At 41.7% G+C, this 19,540-nt stretch overlaps 1 protein-coding gene across 1 annotated transcript in view; it reads right to left on the reverse strand.

The window, feature by feature from the left end:
• Positions 1-5,810: 5,810 nt before the first annotated feature.
• The window catches only part of esyt3 (extended synaptotagmin-like protein 3), a 38,344-nt gene continuing 24,614 nt past the window's right edge, over positions 5,811-19,540 (reverse strand). Inside the window, exons 17-23 of the mRNA XM_029667572.2 lie at positions 14,690-14,839; positions 13,646-13,983; positions 12,939-13,037; positions 11,902-12,033; positions 11,560-11,665; positions 9,848-9,897; positions 5,811-6,396 (exon numbers count right to left, since the gene is read on the reverse strand). Of these exons, the coding sequence (XP_029523432.1) occupies positions 6,357-6,396; positions 9,848-9,897; positions 11,560-11,665; positions 11,902-12,033; positions 12,939-13,037; positions 13,646-13,983; positions 14,690-14,839 (915 nt within the window). The 3' untranslated portion in view covers positions 5,811-6,356. The remainder of the gene's footprint in view (positions 6,397-9,847; positions 9,898-11,559; positions 11,666-11,901; positions 12,034-12,938; positions 13,038-13,645; positions 13,984-14,689; positions 14,840-19,540) is intronic.

Consider the following 19,540-nt stretch of genomic DNA (forward strand, 5'->3'; position numbering starts at 1 on the left):
CATGAGAGTACACATACAGGCAGTTAGGCCCTCACTCACCACCCGGGTAACACCCCTCTATTTCCGGGGATGATTCCAGCAGGGGACCCCCCCCCCCCACCTCCACAACCTCGCACACCAGGTGAACCAGGGCACCCACACTTAAGCACCCTTCCTCGGACTATAAAGCAGATAGACGCGCCGTTACGAACCGCGTGCACCTGGTGACCCAAAACGGACGTCGTGCACCTGGTGACCAAAAAAGGTCAATGTGCACCTGGTCACCCGGCCGCTTTCCACCCAGACCATAAGTCCACACTGGGCCGGTGGTACTTTTCTGCCTGGTACCCACCTTCCTTAGTCCGATTGCCCTCTCTCTTTTTGGGCTATCAGACTCTGGGTTGTCCACTCTCTCTTGGGCCTTTGGCTTACCAAGTGCCGGTAGTACTTTTCTGCCTGGTACCCACCGTCTTTAGTCCGATTGCCCACTCTCTCTCTGGGCCTCTGGACTCTGTGTCCTGGCGCTTCTATGTGCACCTGGTAACCCATTTGTATTGAAGAGGGGAGGTGGAGGAAGACGCCTTCCGTCCCGACAAAAGCTTGGATCGAGGGCTGACTTTCAATAGATCGCAGCGAGTGAGCTGCTCTGCTACGCACGAAACCCTGACCCAGAATCAGGTCGTCTACGAGTGATTTAGCACCAGGTTCTCCACAAACATGCGGTGCGCATCAGGAGAGGGGCGGCAACTCATTCGGCCGTACCCCGACCCTGTCACGAACGGCTCTACTCACAAGACTATAATAGGGGACTTCTCCATTCAGTCTGTGAACAGAAAGACTGAAGACTGGATACACTGAATGGTTGACAATGCCATAAGGTATGTTTAATGTCATTGTGGTATTTAATTGCCAAACAGATGAAATCCTTCTGCATGGGAGTTGAATTGACAAGGTCTCTACACTACCGAGAGTTGTAGTATGTGGTACTGCTGACCTGAAACACTAAAAACATTGTATTGTATATACTTGTCACCACCCAACCCAACACATACAACCCCTCACATGCAAGCAGGCACACACACACACACAAACACACCTCACCATCCCCCATCCATTCCTCCATGTACTTCTCCATTTTTCTGCTCAAATAAAATGTGTAGGGTGAAAGCATTTTACCTTGAAAAGGAAGGAAAGAAAGGGCAGGGGGCCAAACTGGAAGAAACACTGAAAGAAAATGAAAGAGCTCCACTCCCATCTGCATTGGAGGGCAAACTGGGCGTTTGAGGGTGAGGAGTGCAAGTGTAATTACAAAAGAAGCAGGTCCACAGAGGGGTTAAGGGGGTTAGGGGTTAGTAAAGGGGTTAGTAAATAATGACTGGGATACCTGAGATGTGCTGGGGAGGCTGTTGTGAGGTTCGTGAATCTTGAGCGCACTCCTGTGGTTGATTTTGATTTCACGTCTCTCAAAACATTGATTTACCTCTGTCTACAGAATTGTTTACTGTGGTGTATTACCTTGTACAGTGACACAATCTTCTGGTATTGATACAGGAATGGTAGAATGACAAACACCTTTCATGCACAGTGGGTTAACTGTGTTCATTAGGTATTAGTCATATCTTGATTGAGACCTATGCACTTAATCATGATTAAAAAAAATGTCTATACTTTTTTAAACCAGAGGCCAGCAAGGGAGACACTAAAAGAGTGTGAAGCAAAAACATGTTCTGAAATCGTAAACTGCCACAAACAAGAACATATTATTGTTGTTGATGTGTAATGCTGTCAGCTATTTATTTTAGAAACACACCTCCCCCATAAAGTTGTTTTGATTGAGCTTGTATTGAGGTAGCACTTTCATTGATGCTGGTATGATTGCTACTTTGACAAATTGCCCCTCCACTCTCCTGAGTGTAAGCAAATAGGCCTCATTTCATCAATGGTCGTTTCTCTGAAAACCTCCCTTCTCTCTGTACACATACAGTAACATCACACCACACAGTCCCAAACGACACAAAAAGACATTGAGACTGTAGGCTCTCCCTTTGTAACTTCACCCGGCAGAGACAAAATCCATCATTTCTATTTGATGGTGCAGTCAGCCGGGTTTCTGGAGGACGCTGGGCTGACATTGATGCGTTTCATTTCGGTTCTGCTGAGGACGCCAATTACCCTTTGGAGAATCTCTAGGGTAGAACTATTGTTGTGTGTGTGTGTCAAGGGCAACAACAGGGCCGGTGCTTAATTTAAACATGTGGGGCCGCCATAACCAGACTAGCCTCTCATCCTTTACATAGCTATAGGGTCTTCCACCTCAAAAAGCAAAATAAATGATTTTTACACCCACCATCTCACATTGTTCTGAAATCGTTTTTTCAGGAACAGCACCATCTAGGTGGTCAGAACATGGTAATATCAGGATGTCAGACGGAACATAAACTAACTAACTTCAATTACTAATTTCTCTGAACAGGGGAAAAAAACATCACTATATTCACTGAAAATACAGTACATAACATACAATCAAGAAACAATACTCCGAGCCGCAGCTCCATACTACTTTTCAGAAATAGAGACCGGATACTGTATACTTGCTGGGTTGGGATTGGCGTGGGGTGGTAAGGTGGCTTTTGACCATTCCTTTGGATTCCATGTCTTACTCATTGTTTGAAAAAACTGATGTAAGAGACAAAATACACTATATTGAATATTATATAAATCCTATGAAGTAAAATGGCCAATTTGTGTGCAAATCAGGATCATATTAGCACACAACGTATCGAAACATTAACAAGCGTTTTTTGAACAGAAAACAAAAACAAGCAGTTCATATTAGATGTAGTCCCTCCTTGTTTCAATCAATTTTCTTCCATTGGGAGCCTAATGAATATGACCCAGGGTTCAAAGTGACAATACATAAAGTACTGTGTACAATTAAAATCCTCATTATAGTACTGGGAAATGTATTATGTTATTGTTAAAAACTGTTGAGTGCTAGCTGTAAAGGATTAGCGTTGGGTCATGCGAGTCGGCAACTCCAAAATACGCTAAAAGTGATTTGAGACCTAATGGAAAGTGCTACATGAATTACAATCCATTGTCAGTAATTAACAAAATAATAAATAATTGCAAAAATCATGAGGGTCTGTGCTGTTAAAGGGACTGGTTTTTAGCTGGCAACGTAGCTACAAGATAGCAACAAGACCCCACTAGAAACAAGCAAAATAAGAATACTTGAAAAAATAAAGACTAATATCCTTTACCTACAGACTTCACTCTACAGTTCATTCGGAAAGTATTCAGACCCCTGCACACTTACCCCACCAGACATGCCACCATGAGTCTTTTCACAGTCCCCAAATCCAGAACAAATTCAAGAAAAGTGTTCAGTATTATATAGAGACATTACTGTATGGAACTCCCTTCCATATCATATTGTTCAAATGAACAGCAAACCTGGTTTCAAGAAACAGATAAAGCAACACATCACGGCACAACGCCTCTCCCCTATTTGGCCTAGATATTTTGTGTGTGTACTGAAATGTAGACGTGTTGTTTTTTTATTGATGGAGTCCTTGAGCTGTTCTTGTCTATTAATGTTCTATATTATGTCATTGTTTGCTTTTGTAACAGCTAATTGGGATCCTAATAAAATACCAAACATTGGAGGAAGAGGAGGACGCTCACCCTGGGAGGAAGGAGGACTTTCCCTGCGTTGATGTTTGATGAGCTACTGTACTTGCAACCCGAGTAGATGCATTAAGCTTCACAGGGAGAAAGAAGGTACGTGCTCAGGGAGGGAGCAGCAGCATCTTGGATCCTTCCTTGCCTGTGTTGATGCGTGGTGAGCTACTTGTACCCTTAGCGGCTGCATTGGGCATCACTCAGATCACAGGGAGGAAGGAGAACATGTGCCCAGGGAGGAAAAAGGATGTCAGCGCACTGAGGAAGCAGCAGGATCTTGGAGCCTTCCTTGCCTGTGTTGAGTCAGATTATAGCCATAATCATAATACAATTATTAGTGTGCATGTTAACATATACTCACTGTTATTGCACACAGATGGGCTTCATCCATTCATACAGTGCCTTGCGAAAGTATTCGGCCCCCTTGAACTTTGCGACCTTTTGCCACATTTCAGGCTTCAAACATAAAGATATAAAACTGTATTTTTTTGTGAAGAATCAACAACAAGTGGGACAACATTTATTGGATATTTCAAACTTTTTTAACAAATCAAAAACTGAAAAATTGGGCGTGCAAAATTATTCAGCCCCTTTACTTTCAGTGCAGCAAACTCTCTCCAGAAGTTCAGTGAGGATCTCTGAATGATCCAATGTTGACCTAAATGACTAATGATGATAAATACAATCCACCTGTGTGTAATCAAGTCTCCGTATAAATGCACCTGCACTGTGATAGTCTCAGAGGTCCGTTAAAAGCGCAGAGAGCATCATGAAGAACAAGGAACACACCAGGCAGGTCCGAGATACTGTTGTGAAGATGTTTAAAGCCGGATTTGGATGCAAAAATATTTCCCAAGCTTTAAACATCCCAAGGAGCACTGTGCAAGCGATAATATTGGAATGGAAGGAGTATCAGACCACTGCAAATCTACCAAGTCCTGGCCGTCCCTCTAAACTTTCAGCTCATACAAGGAGAAGACTGATCAGAGATGCAGCCAAGAGGCCCATGATCACTCTGGATGAACTGCAGAGATCTACAGCTGAGGTGGGACACTCTGTCCATAGGACAACAATCAGTCGTATATTGCACAAATCTGGCCTTTATGGAAGAGTGGCAAGAAGAAAGCCATTTCTTAAAGATATCCATAAAAAGTGTCGTTTAAAGCCACAAGCCACCTGGGAGACACACCAAACATGTGGAAGAAGGTGCTCTGGTCAGATGAAACCAAAATTGAACTTTTTGGCAACAATGCAAAACGTTATGTTTGGCGTAAAAGCAACACAGCTCATCACCCTGAACACACCATACCCACTGTCAAACATGGTTGTGGCAGCATCATGGTTTGGGCCTGCTTTTCTTCAGCAGGGACAGGGAAGATGGTTCAAATTGATGGGAAGATGGATGGAGCCAAATACAGGACCATTCTGGAAGAAAACCTGATGGAGTCTGCAAAAGACCTGAGGCTGGGACAGAGATTTGTCTTCCAACAAGACAATGATCCAAAACATAAAGCAAAATCTACAATGGAATGGTTCAAAAATAAACATATCCAGGTGTTAGAATGGCCAAGTCAAAGTCCAGACCTGAATCCAATCGAGAATCTGTGGAAAGAACTGAAAACTGCTGTTCACAAATGCTCTCCATCCAACCTCACTGAGTTCGAGCTGTTTTTCAAGGAGGAATGGGAAAAAATTTCAGTCTCTCGATGTGCAAAACTGATAGAGACATACCCCAAGCGACTTACAGCTGTAATCGCAGCAAAAGGTGGCGCTACAAAGTATTAACTTAAGGGGGCTGAATAATTTTGCACGCCCAATTTTTCAGTTTTTGATTTGTTAAAAAAAGTTTGAAATATCCAATAAATGTTTTTATATCTTTTATATCTTTATGTTTGAAGCCTGAAATGTGGCAAAAGGTCGCAAAGTTCAAGGGGGCCGAATACTTTCGCAAGGCACTATGTTGCTCTGCAGGTGCTCACTGCTCATTATTTGTCTGCATTGTCATTGTAATTTTTTTAAATAACCTGCCCAGGAACTGCGGTTGAAAATTAGCCGGCTGGCTACAAAACTGTCACTTTTACTGAAACGTTGATTAATGTCCCTGTAAAAAACGTCCCTGTAAAAATGAACTCAAACTCAATACCAAATGCAATCAAGACAGCTTTGTTTTTTTTATTTGGAAATTATATTAATTTAAAGCAAACGTGAAACTGGGAAAAGGTATAAGTGAATAATTTCACAAGGCACTAGAAGAGTTGATTATATTGCTTTGGTTCGGGATTTTTTTCTATGTTTAAACAAAGAAGATTTAAACCCCATGCCAGTCTTAAAAAAGTAACATTAACATCTACATTTATATAAAGAGCACCCGTATCGTATTTAAAATAAAACATAGTATGTGCAGGTTGGACATTTTGACTTCTAATAAGTAAAATAACTATTTTAATAGCAAATTAATTGTGCCTTTGAACTTTGGTGTGAATCACAGCACAATTCAGACCCTGAGAGGAATGAGCATAGAAGTTGCTACTGTAAACACTGGTTTTGTTTCCTTACAGTATATATATATATATATATATATATATATATATATATATATTCAAATTGGCTATATCCACTGCAGTTATCTTTTTATTGAGAACTACACACATGCAGCACCCCATTGATGTGGCTGATGAGTAAATGTCTTCCCTCTAGGCGACTTTCTTCAGTCTGGGCAGAGTGAGTTCATACCTGTTGGAGAATGTAATGGGAAAATTTCAGATCACAAAGGCCCATATATTTAGATTTAGTGTGATTGACATATACTGAGTATACAAAACATTAAGAATGCCTGCTCTTTCCATGACATAGCTTTCACCTGGATTCACCTGGTCAGTCGATGATTCTTTATGGATGTCATTTGTTAAATCCACTTCAATCAGAGTAGATGAAGGGGAGGAGACAGTTTAAAGAATGATATTTAAGCCATGAGACATGGATTGTGTATGTGTGCCATTCAGAGGGTGAATGGGCAAGACAAAAGATTTAAGTGCCTTTGAATGGGGTATCTTAGTAGTTGCTAGGTACACCGGTTCATGTCAAGAACTGCAACAACGATGCTGGGTTTTTCCCACGCTCAACAGTTTCCTATGTGTATCAAGAATGGCCCGACATCCAGCCAACTGTGGAAAGCATTGAAGTCAACATGGGCAATTATCCCTGTGGAAAGCTTTCAACACATTGTAGAGTCCATGCCCCAACGAATTGGCAAACGGGGCGGGGTGCAAACTAAATATTAGGAAGGTGTTACAAATATTTGGTATACTCAGTGTATATCTAGCATGCTTTTTAAAATTAATTTACTGAATGCACCAACTCCCCTCAAATGTACTCTAGGACCAAGAACATTTATTGAAAATATATTCTGAAGTTCCATAATTGTATGTTCGAAATGGGAAAATAAATCATTTCCTGGAAAGTTTCTGTTTTGGCAACGAGGTTTTCATCAGACAGTGACAACAGTTTCTGAAAATGATTAACATTTGTTTTTAGATCTGTTGATAGTGATTGACACCAGAACTAGTTACTGAAGGTTCAATTGCAGGGACAGAGGACACACTAATGATAAAGAGGGAGATCTCTCAGAGAATGAGACAGGTAGCTTAGTACAACTAGTAGGAGTATGTATACAGTCATGGCCAAAAGTTTTGAGAATGACACAAATATTCATTTTCACAAAGTCTGCTGCCTCAGTTTGTATGATAGCAATTTGCATATACTCCAGAATATTATAAAGAGTGATCAGATGAATTGCAATTAATTGCAAAGTCCCTCTTTGCCATGCAAATGAACTGATTTCCAAAAAAACATTTCCACTGCATTTCAGCCCTGTCACAAAAGGACCAGCTGACATCATGTCAGTGATTCTCTCGTTAACACAGGTGTGAGTGTTGACGAGGACCAGGCTGGAGATCACTCTGTCATGCTGATTGAGTTCGAATAACAGAATGGAAGATTCAAAAGGAGGGTGGTACTTGGAATCATTGTTATTCCTCTGTCAACCGTGGTTACCTGCAAGGAAACACAAAAAGGGCTTCACAGGCAAGGATATTGCTGCCAGTAAGATTGCACCTAAATCAACCATTTACCGGATCATCAAGAACTTCAAGGAGAGTGGTTCAATTGTTGTGAAGAAGGCTTCAGGGCGCCCAAAAAAGTCCAGCAAGCGCCAGGACCGTCTCCTGAAGTTGATTCAACTGCGGGATAGGGGCACCACCAGTACAGAGCTTGCTCAGGAATGGCAGCAGGCAGGTGTGAGTGCATCTGCACGCATAGTGAGGCAAAGACTTTTGGAGGATGGCCTGTTGTCAAGAAGGGCAGCCAAGAACTTCTCTCCGGGAAAAACGTCAGGGAGACTGATATTCTGCAAAAGGTACAGGGATTGGACTGCTGAGGACTGGGGTAAAGTCATATTCTCGGATGTATCCCCTTTCCGATTGTTTGGGGCATCCGGAAAAAAGCTTGTCCGGAGAAAAGAACGTGAGCGCTACCATCAGTCCTGTGTCATGTCAACAGTAAAAGCATTCTGAGACCATTCATGGGTTGGGTTGTTTCTCAGCCAAGGGAGTGAGCTCACTCACAATTTGAATAGCCATGAATAAAGAATGATACCAGCACATCCTCCGAGAGCAATTTCTCCCAACCATCCAGGAACAGTTTGGTGACAAACAATGCATTTTCCAGCATGATGGAGCACCTTGCCATAAGGCAAAAGTGATAACTAAGTGCCTCGGAACAAAACATCAATATTTTGGGTCCTTGGCCAGGAAACTCCCCAGACCTTAATCCCATTGAGAACTTGTGGTCAATCCTCAAGAGGCGGCTGGACAAACAAAACCCCACAAATTCTGACAAACTCCAAGCATTGATTATGCAAGAATGGGCTGCTATCAGTTAATTGACAGCATGCCAGGGCGGATTGCAGAGGTCTTGAAGGGTCAAACACTGCAATATTGAATAAAAAAATATTGAATATTGAGGGTCAACACTGCAAATATTGACTCTTTGCATCAACTTCATGTAATTGTCAATAAAAGCCTTTGACAATGAGATGACTCCCATACACACAATTTATCTCTGCACATTGATTGTCAATGTTTCGGTTAGTAGCCATCAAGACAGTCAACAGAAATGTTGACAATAAATATCAGCAAAGACTGTGTATAGGTCCTGTGGTTATGAGTCATCTTTTATGATGAACTGAATTTTTATGGGCTGTTATTCCCAGAACCACAAGCAAGAGAGACAGGGTGGTAAAAATGGTGCATATTTACCTTTACCAACTATGTTCTGAATTCTTTAGCCAGCATATTTTACTTTTTTTTCTTCTTAATGCAAAACATACATATACAAACAACAGCATTGCATGCTGTTTGGGGTTTTAGGCTGGGTTTCTGTACAGCACTTTGTGACATCAGCTGATGTATTTATAAAGCCCTTATTACATTTCATTGATTGAACAGCATACAGACGCACACACACATCCACAACATCAACCCTGCCCAGACCCACCTACCATCACTCACCGCCACATGGCCTACAACTGCACAATTTTGTTTCTCTCTGTCGCAGTTGACCTTTCTATTGTGTTAACAATGGAGGATTGGTTGATTTACAGTTAATTATACATTTTTCCAAGAAGATTGACGAGAAAAGTATTGTCCAAACCATGAGGGTATCTTACTGCACCCTCATATGCCATGTCTTGAAATATGCAGACAGATGGATTAAAAGTACATTTACATTGTAATCCTTCTGCCAGCCAACTTTCTAACTCTGCCCATAACTTTTGGACATTATAGCGTTCCCAGAAGGCAATATCAACAGCCCACACACATTCATTCAATCACAATTTTAGAAAAAGTATGACATTGTCATGAATGTGGGTCCACCCCTTCCTCTCCAATGCTGACCTATCAGGTTACTGGATATACCTCAAGACTCCAGGTGCTACGCTGCCTCCTTTAGAAGAGAAGAAGCACTCAAATGCAGAGCTAAGGGATCAGTCCCTTTATAGTACAGAAAATGCTGACCACACCATTAGATGAATAGAGAAGGAGGAAATGGAGACTGCTCCAATTATAGAAAATAACTTCTTCTTTTCTATAATTGGAGCAGTTGAGCAATTGAGGTTCCTGCTTACCATTCTGTGAAACCTTTTACCAGGTCCATCTGAGAAAGATCTATTAGTACCTGTGGACAAAATGAACAGCAGATCTGTTAATACACTCAACAAGATTTGCCTAGATTTATAAAACACAAGATATCGCAATTTTAAAACAATTTAAAAACCTTTTGAAGAATCCTGTCGGAAAATGTTAACAGTACAATGTATATTCCTAAAACAAATTGAATATGATACGGTTGCTGCTTCCTGTTATGATTTTTTAAAATTTATAGCCAAGTGGCAAACACTGGTTCAGCATAATCAATATGCTGAAGGCCAAGACATACAAATTGCACCTCCCCCCATGCACACGTAACACGTGTTCAGATGTACTAGTGTAGTAAAATACAGTATTTAGTAAAATTATTTTAAAACTGCTCACACACCAATATTTACCAAGTGGTCACTCTAGACTGGAATTGATTAGCTTGTCCTACTGTTCTACTGATAACGCACATAAATTAAATCACTCACATTGATATGGGTTGATTTCAATGGAACAAAGTGTAAAAAAAAAAAAAGTTTTTCTTTTTCGTATTTTTGGCGAATCATATTCTCACATGGATTTCTAAATAGAGAGTGGTGAGGAGGAGCTCCGTGGACCCTTTTTGTCCAGAACTAATTTAGCCATTGGCGCTCTGTAGAGCTGCTATTTTCTTGTGTTTTCTCATGTTAATTAACTTGTGACATTGCTGGATTGCTCATTATACTAATTTAGTCAAATTTAATCAACAAATATGATAGTCAGTTTAAAAAGGTTAACCTCTACAGGATTGGTGGTTAATGCAATTAGCATGAGGTTGTAAGTAACAAGAAAATTTCCCAGGACATAGATATCTGATATTGGTAGAAAGCTTAAAATCTCGTTAATCTAACTGCACTGTCCAATTTACAGTAGGTATTACAGTGAAAGCATACCATGCTATTGTTTTAGGAGTGTTTTAGGAGTGAGCATAGTTAGGAATTAGAAAAGTTATTAATAAACCGATTAGGCACATTTGGGCAGTCTTGATACAACATTTTGAACATAAATGCAATGGTTCACTGGATCAGTCTAAAACTTTGCACACAAACTGCTGCCATCTAGTGGCAAATATCTAAATTGCACCTGGGCTGGAATAATACATTATGGCCTCTCTCTTGCATTTCAAAGATGAAAAAAACTTTTTGTAATGTAATGTGTTATATTCTGCTACATTCATTTCACAATTCCACAAACTTCAAAGTGTTTCCTTCCAAATGGTAACAAGAATATACATATCCTTTGTTTCAGGTCCTGAGCTACAGGCATCCTTAAGCAATCAATTTTGTGTAATCTTGATGACTATAAACTTTTATACTATCCTCATCTGAGGTAAAAGGAATGTGTATTTCCTGTAAATAGTGTGTGGTGAAAACGTTAGTCGGTGTAATGTAGTAAAACATTATTTCCGGCATAGGGGAATTAGCGTAATATGAAATAATTCAATGTCAAGATAATTATATATTTTGATTTAGGATGATAGTGAATGAAGCACACACAGATTATTTACAACAATTACATATATGTATTACTAATTTAATAATGGAAAAAGTTTTAAAAAAGCTTCTAAACACAGATTAGACTAAACTCTAGACTAGAGCTTCCATAGTGAAAGCAGCCTAAACCTCCCTACTAAACCTCCTAAACCTCCCTAATTGCTACCTACCATTCCAATTTCTTTCCTCTCCCGCGTGTGGAACATCCGGTTGTTTTTGACCGCCACGTCCAGCTTCCTAGTCCCCGCTTCCTCCAGGGACATGTCAAACTCAAACCTGAGAGATGTAAAAACAACATGTTTGTCAGAGACACGCATTCAGAAGGGTTCCCTGAGCCCTGAATGTATTTCTTAAATTGACAGAGTTTAGATGGAATTGGCCTTATGTTCATAAGCCTGGAATCGAAACTCATATGCAGTTTCACTATGCTCGGAGAAGCAGCTTGGATTCCAGGCTACCTATGGACACAAAAATGAATGCCCTCTGGTGGCCAGAGGAGGTAAGGCCCTTACTTCTCATTGAAGACAGGAGTCACCGTCTTCTTCTTCACCTGTGTTCTCATGCGATGCTTCCAGGACTGGTCGGGGAGGAGGTAAAGGCGGACGTAAGCATCTGAGCCGTCCTTGCTGCAGGCAAACAAGTTCCTGTGGAGTAAAGAGCAAAAATAGTCAAGCTTGGGTGAGAAGGACCTAGCAGGGTATGGCTCTATATAAAGGAACCAAGTGAGAAGAGAAGGACGTAGGGCAGAGAACATGTTCTATTCTGAATGTCTGCTCGTCCTCAGGAGCACCATTCTAAACAACGTTAAGAGTTTTCAATTGTATTACAGAGTAAAGATCATAACACGTTTACACAATGGACTGGGTGCTAACGGTGATTTGGAAATACATGTCCATATGAGTGTACAGCATATCAGTATGTTTGTATCCATCAAGATATGAGATGAGTGAATAAGTGTGTGTGTGTGTGTGTGTGTGTGTAGGGCCATGTACAGATCTTTGGAGGGGCAGGTGGTCAAAGTGAAAAAAAAAGTTTGTTCTGCTGCTGACGTCTGCATTGTATGCCTACTTAAAAACAGTCAAATTTAATCCTTCTCTGTCCGTGACCGTGAAAGACGACATAAAATTTTAAAAGTACCCTGTGTGCCACTACTCATACTATAGCGCTAGGCGCCGGTAGCTTCTGCTTGTGCAGCAGCAGCAGGAGGACAAGTGCAGTGTGCGCGCTCAGAGGAGCCAGAGTTTTTCAAGATACATTTTTTAAATGTATTATTAGCTAGTTTCATGGGCAATTAATTGCAGAACAGGAGAGAAAAGAGACTAAAAGAAAAATAATGTTTATTTTAAATTTATTTTTAAACACTACCAATCTGAAAAGGCACTTTCCTCATAGGAGGGCAAAAGGTCAGATGCTCAGACACCCCTAGAACCATATCTGTGCACGTGCCTGTGTGTGAGTGTGAGTGTGAGTGAGTGTGTGTGTGATAAAGACAGTACACAGATAAGAGTGGGGATGTGTGGCATGATAGTAGGTTTCCCAGGCACAGTACCTGCAGGAGTTGACCAGGATGATGAGACGGCTCCTCAGGGTGACATAGCGCACTGTCAGCTGTATCTCCCCAAAGGTCCCCTGGTGGTTCATGATGTAGCTGGAGTCATTGTTAAAGGGACATTACACATCAAAATCACATTTTGCCAGATGTTTTCAGACCTCAAATGTAGTCTTCTGTCAAGATCCCAGGCCATCTGTTTTGTAGATCCAGCAATATCCCACATTCTACAAATGAATGGAAAAGATAAGCACCATGTAATATCCAGTGCTCATCTTTTCATTCATTTGGACTGCTTTCTGTACAAAGTTAGGACCTAAGACTCAACAATATGTTTGAGTTAGTCTACACCAGATGAGAAACTTTCCAGAATCAAACAAGCACAGATGAGGTGTGACTCTAAAATGGCAAATACTTTATTTTTAGTGTACAAAGTCAGGACTCATCACCACACATCACTGAGTATATATATATATAAAAACAAACAATATACACAAATAAGACTGTTTGAATCTTAAGCCATTTATTTCAATATTATACGTAACTACCAACCAATGACCCCAACTGTGGTGCATTCATTAGTGTGCACCATAGCAAAGTGTAGAAAAACATTTTGCAACGATAACCAATATTTTTTTATGTTAATCTCTTTCCATTTCGGCCCATTTGGATCCTAATGAACTGTTGATAGTAAATTAGTGACTCACTCAGGATAAGGGGCCCCTTCAGTCAAGTCAAAACGGGATGAGGCGATGGAGTTCTCCGACAGGAGGCTTTGGGAGTCGAAGCGCCGAATGTGTGCTGGGGTGGAAGGGACTGTCCTCCGGCCGTCGGCGGCCAGGAAAGCCCCGTGGCGGTCGGGCACGTAATCTCCATGGATCCCATTGGTGGAACTGTCCAGAGCTGCAGCAGTAGGGGTGGTGTAAAGTGAGGGGGACGGGGAGGGAGAAGGAGATGTGGTGGGTGGGTTTTGTAAGGGCTGGGGCTGAGGATGAGGTGGAGGATTGAGAATGATCTTTGGTTCTGGTTTTTCCAGGGTCAGGATCTGCGTTTGAATAGAGGGGTAGGGACAATGTCAAGGACACTAAAAGGCAGACACAGTAAAAAATATGGCTATTCGCCACTTACAGCTAGATAGTGTACAGCTTGCAATAGCCCTGTCACATTAGCACATCTCTCGTCAACTACTGTTAAAGCTGAAATCCACATAAGGTGAAACAGCACCACTGTTCACCGCAGCACATTTATTATTGTTTTTGTTTGTTGATGAAAAAGAGGAGGATCATCCAGCATCGTGGTAAAAAATAAATAAATGCAGTACATACTCTGCTTTTCTAGCACGCATGCAATGATGTCCGAGGCAAAAAAAAAAAAAGAATTGCTCGTTGTTTCAAGTAACTTCTTTGTTGTAATATCGCAAACGGACGTGGCAGTCAAATCTAGCCCAATCCCTATAATTTGAACCAAATAAAAAAAGTTAATCTGCAACAGAAGTGACCTGCAAGTCACTATTCTAGCTCAAACAAGTCCAAATAATAATTGCAGACCACAATATCCACCTGACGCCCAACCCAACTTGACACAAATCAAAGACACTGGTCTGAGAACAGATCACACCTAACCATTCCATGTGAGACTATAGGGCACCAATCCAGTCTAAGCCTGCAACACGGATCCAGTCTCACCTCACATTTCGCCCCATTACCCAACCCCTGAAGCAGAACACTGATATGTGAGCAGTTTTCCCTCACCCTGAGAGTGGCCTTCATCTTGATCTGGCTGTTGGCCCCAGAGCGCTCCAGCAGAAAGCGCTGGTCCAAGGTCATATCTGACGTGTTGAGGAGCCGGCTGAGGGGCACATTGAGTGTGCCTAGTAACGTCTTCTTATCGTGCTCTTTGACCTGTATAGAAATATATACTTTTGTCATTGTATTTTTATGGCCATAAGACACAGTGGCACTCTCACACACAGAAACAAAGGATCAAATCCCATTCCATGTGCTATTTACATTGTGATACGAGCATATAATTACCTGAGTAGCCTACATGTGTTAGAGCGGTGTGGAAAAATATCAAACATTCAGTATCGATCTAAATATTTGCCTCATCCAGAATTATTTTTGTTTTAAAAACAATCCCATCACTGATTACAATGGTAATTGTGTACTTTATTTCTGTTTCTACAGTGCCTTCAGAAAGTATTCACACCCCTTGACTTTTCCCACATTTTTGGTGTGTCTGAATTTAAAATGGATTAAATTCAGATGTCATCACTGGTCTACACACAATAGCCCATAATGTCAAATTAATTACAAATAAAAAGCTGAAATGTCTGGAGTCAAAAGGGTATTCAATCCCTTTGTTATGGAAAGCCTAAATAAGTTTAGGAGTAAAAATTTGCTTTAAACTTCTTATGGCTTGGGGGCAGTAATTCGACGTCTGGATGAGAAGCGTGCCCAAAGTAAACTGTCAGTTACTCAGGCCCAGAAGCTGGGATATGCATATATTTGTAGATTTGGATAGACAACACGCTAACGTTTCCAAAACTGTAAAAATAATGTCTGTGAGTATAACAGAACTGATAAGGCAGGCAAAAACCTGAGGAAAATCCATCCAGGGAGTGGGATTTTTTTACGTGGGTAGTTTTCAATTGAAAGCATATAGAGTATCTAATGGGTGAGGCCCCAGATTGCAGTTCCTATGGCTTCCACTAGATGCCAACAGTCTTCAGATATTGTTTCAGGCTTGTTTTCTGAAAAATGAAGAAGAATGAGACCTTTCTGTCAGTGGACTGTAGAATCATGCAGTGCTGGTTTGCGAGCGTGACCGAGTGCGCGCCCTTCGTTGTTTTTCCTTTCTATTGAATAAGCTATTGTCCGGTTGAAATATTATCGATTATTTAGACAATTGACAACCGGAGGATGAATTATAAACATCGTTTCGACAAACTTTACCACTAATATTAGGATGTATTTGTCTACATGTTTTGACCGCCTTTGAGCCAGTGGATTACTGAACAAAACGTGCCAACAAAACTGAGTTTTTGGGACATAAAGAGGGACTTTATCGAACAAAACAAACATGTATTGTGTAGCTGGGACTCTTGTGACTGCAACCATATGAAGATCTTCAAAAGGTATGTGATTAATTTTATCACTATTTCTGACTTTCGTAATTCCTGTACTTGGTTGTAAAATGTTTGTATGCTTTTGAAACGGGCGCTGTCCTCAGATAATCACATGGTATGTTTTCGCCGTAAAGCCTTTTTGAAATCTGACAAAGCGGCTGGATTAACAAGAAGTTAAATCTTTAAGCCGATGTATAACACTTGTATTTTTTATGAATGTTTATTATGACTATTTCAGTATTTTGAATTTGATGCTCTGCAATTTCACCGGATGTTGTCGAGGTGGGTCGCTAGCCTGCGCCAAAAAGGTTAACAAGTCACGTAATAAGCTATATGGACTTACTCTGTGTGCAATAATCGTGCTTGAAATTATTTTTGAATGACCCAAGGACGCCAGAGGACAAAAATCCGTTAACCACCTAACTGAGTATCTCAATTTAACCTTGCGCAATACCCTAGATGCAGTCGCACCCCTAAAAACTAAAAAAATGTCTCATAAGAAACTAGCTCCCTGGTACACAGAAAATACCCGAGCTCTGAAGCAAGCTTCCAGAAAATTGGAACGGAAATGGCGCCACACCAAACTGGAAGTCTTCCGACTAGCTTGGAAGGACGGTACCGTGCAGTACCGAAGAGCCCTTACTGCTGCTCGATCATCCTATTTTTCTAACTTAATTGAGGAAAATAAGAACAATCCGAAATTCCTTTTTGATACTGTCGCAAAGCTAACTAAAAAGCAGCATTCCCCAAGAGAGGATGACTTTCACTTTAGCAGTGATAAATTCATGAACTTCTTTGAGGAAAAGATTATGATTATTAGAAAGCAAATTACGGACTCCTCTTTAAACCTGCGTATTCCTCCAAACCTCAGTTGTCCTGAGTCTGCACAACTCTGCCAGGACCTAGGATCAAGAGAGATGCTCAAGTCTTTTAGTACTATATCTCTTGACACAATGATGAAAATAATCATGGCCTCTAAACCTTCAAGCTGCATACTGGACCCTATTCCAACTAAACTACTGAAAGAGCTGCTTCCTGTGCTTGGCCCTCCTATGTTGAACATAATAAACGGCTCTCTATCCACTGGATGTGTACCAAACTCACTAAAAGTGGCAGTAATAAAGCCTCTCTTGAAAAAGCCAAACCTTGACCCAGAAAATATAAAAAACTATCGGCCTATATCGAATCTTCCATTCCTCTCAAAAATTTTAGAGAAGGCTGTTGCGCAGCAACTCACTGCCTTCCTGAAGACAAACAATGTATACGAAATGCTTCAGTCTGGTTTTAGACCCCATCATAGCACTGAGACGGCACTTGTGAAGGTGGTAAATGACATTTTAATGGCAACGGACCGAGGCTCTGCATCTGTCCTCGTGCTCCTAGACCTTAGTGCTGCTTTTGATACCATCGATCACCACATTCTTTTGGAGAGATTGGAAACCCAAATTGGTCTACACGGACATGTTCTGGCCTGGTTTAGATCTTATCTGTCGGAAAGATATCAGTTTGTCTCTGTGAATGGTTTGTCCTCTGACAAATCAACTGTAAATTTCGGTGTTCCTCAAGGTTCTGTTTTAGGACCACTATTGTTTTCACTATATATTTTACCTCTTGGGGATGTTATTCGAAAACATAATGTAAACTTTCACTGCTATGCGGATGACACACAGCTGTACATTTCAATGAAACATGGTGAAGCCCCAAAATTGCCCTCGCTAGAAGCATGTGTTTCAGACATAAGGAAGTGGATGGCTGCAAACTTTCTACTATTAAACTCAGACAAAACAGAGATGCTTGTTCTAGGTCCCAAGAAACAAAGAGATCTTCTGTTGAATCTGACAATTAATCTTAATGGTTGTACAGTCGTCTCAAATAAAACTGTGAAGGACCTCGGCGTTACTCTGGACCCTGATCTCTCTTTTGAAGAACATATCAAGACCATTTCGAGGACAGCTTTTTTCCATCTACGTAACATTGCAAAAATCAGAAACTTTCTGTCCAAAAATGATGCAGAAAAATTAATCCATGCTTTTGTCACTTCTAGGTTAGACTACTGCAATGCTCTATTTTCCGGCTACCCGGATAAAGCACTAAATAAACTTCAGTTAGTGCTGAATACGGCTGCTAGAATCCTGACTAGAACCAAAAAATTTGATCATATTACTCCAGTGCTAGCCTCTCTACACTGGCTTCCTGTCAAAGCAAGGGCTGATTTCAAGGTTTTACTGCTAACCTACAAAGCATTACATGGGCTTGCTCCTACCTATCTCTCTGATTTGGTCCTGCCGTACATACCTACACGTACGCTACGGTCACAAGACGCAGGCCTCCTAATTGTCCCTAGAATTTCTAAGCAAACAGCTGGAGGCAGGGCTTTCTCCTATAGAGCTCCATTTTTATGGAACAGTCTGCCTACCCATGTCAGAGACGCAAACTCGGTCTCAACCTTTAAGTCTTTACTGAAGACTCATCTCTTCAGTGGGTCATATGATTGAGTGTAGTCTGGCCCAGGAGTGGGAAGGTGAACGGAAAGGCTCTGGAGCAACGAACCGCCCTTGCTGTCTCTGCCTGGCCGATTCCCCTCTTTCCACTGGGATTCTCTGCCTCTACCCTGTTACGGGGGCTAAGTCACTGGCTTACTGGGGCTCTCTCATGCCGTCCCTGGGGGGGGGTGCGTCACCTGGGTGGGTTGATTCACTGTTGTGGTCGGCCTGTCTGGGTTGGCGCCCCCCCCTTGGGTTGTGCCGTGGCGGAGATCTTTGTGGGCTATACTCGGCCTTGTCTCAGGATGGTAAGTTGGTGGTTGAAGATATCCCTCTAGTGGTGTGGGGGCTGTGCTTTGGCAAAGTGGGTGGGGTTATATCCTTCCTGTTTGGCCCTGTCCGGGGGTATCATTGGATGGGGCCACAGTGTCTCCTGACCCCTCCTGCCTCAGCCTCCAGTATTTATGCTGCAGTAGTTTATGTGTCGGGGGACTAGGGTCAGTTTGTTATACCTGGAGTACTTCTCCTGTCTTATCCGGTGTCCTGTGTGAATTGAAGTAAGCCCTCTCTAATTCTCTCTTTCTCTTTCTTTCTTTCTCTCTCTCGGAGGACCTGAGCCCTAGGACCATGCCTCAGGACTACCTGGCATGATGACTCCTTGCTGTCCCCAGTCCACCTGGCCATGCTGCTGCTTCAGTTTAAACTGTTCTGCCTGCGGCTTTGGAATCCTGACCTGTTCACTGGACGTGCTACCTGTCCCAGACCTATTATTTGACCATGCTGGTCATTTATGAACATTTGAACATCTTGGCCATGTTCTGTTATAATCTCCACCTGGCACAGCCAGAAGAGGACTGGCCAACCCTCATAGCCTGGTTCCTCTAGGTTTCTTCCTTGGTTTTGGCCTTTCTAGGGAGTTTTTCCTAGCCAACGTGCTTCAACACCTGCATTGCTTGCTGTTTGGGGTTTTAGGCTGGGTTTCTGTACAGCAC

The sequence above is a fragment of the Oncorhynchus nerka genome, linkage group LG1, assembly GCF_034236695.1.
Source record: "Oncorhynchus nerka isolate Pitt River linkage group LG1, Oner_Uvic_2.0, whole genome shotgun sequence".
Lineage (NCBI taxonomy): Eukaryota > Metazoa > Chordata > Actinopteri > Salmoniformes > Salmonidae > Oncorhynchus > Oncorhynchus nerka.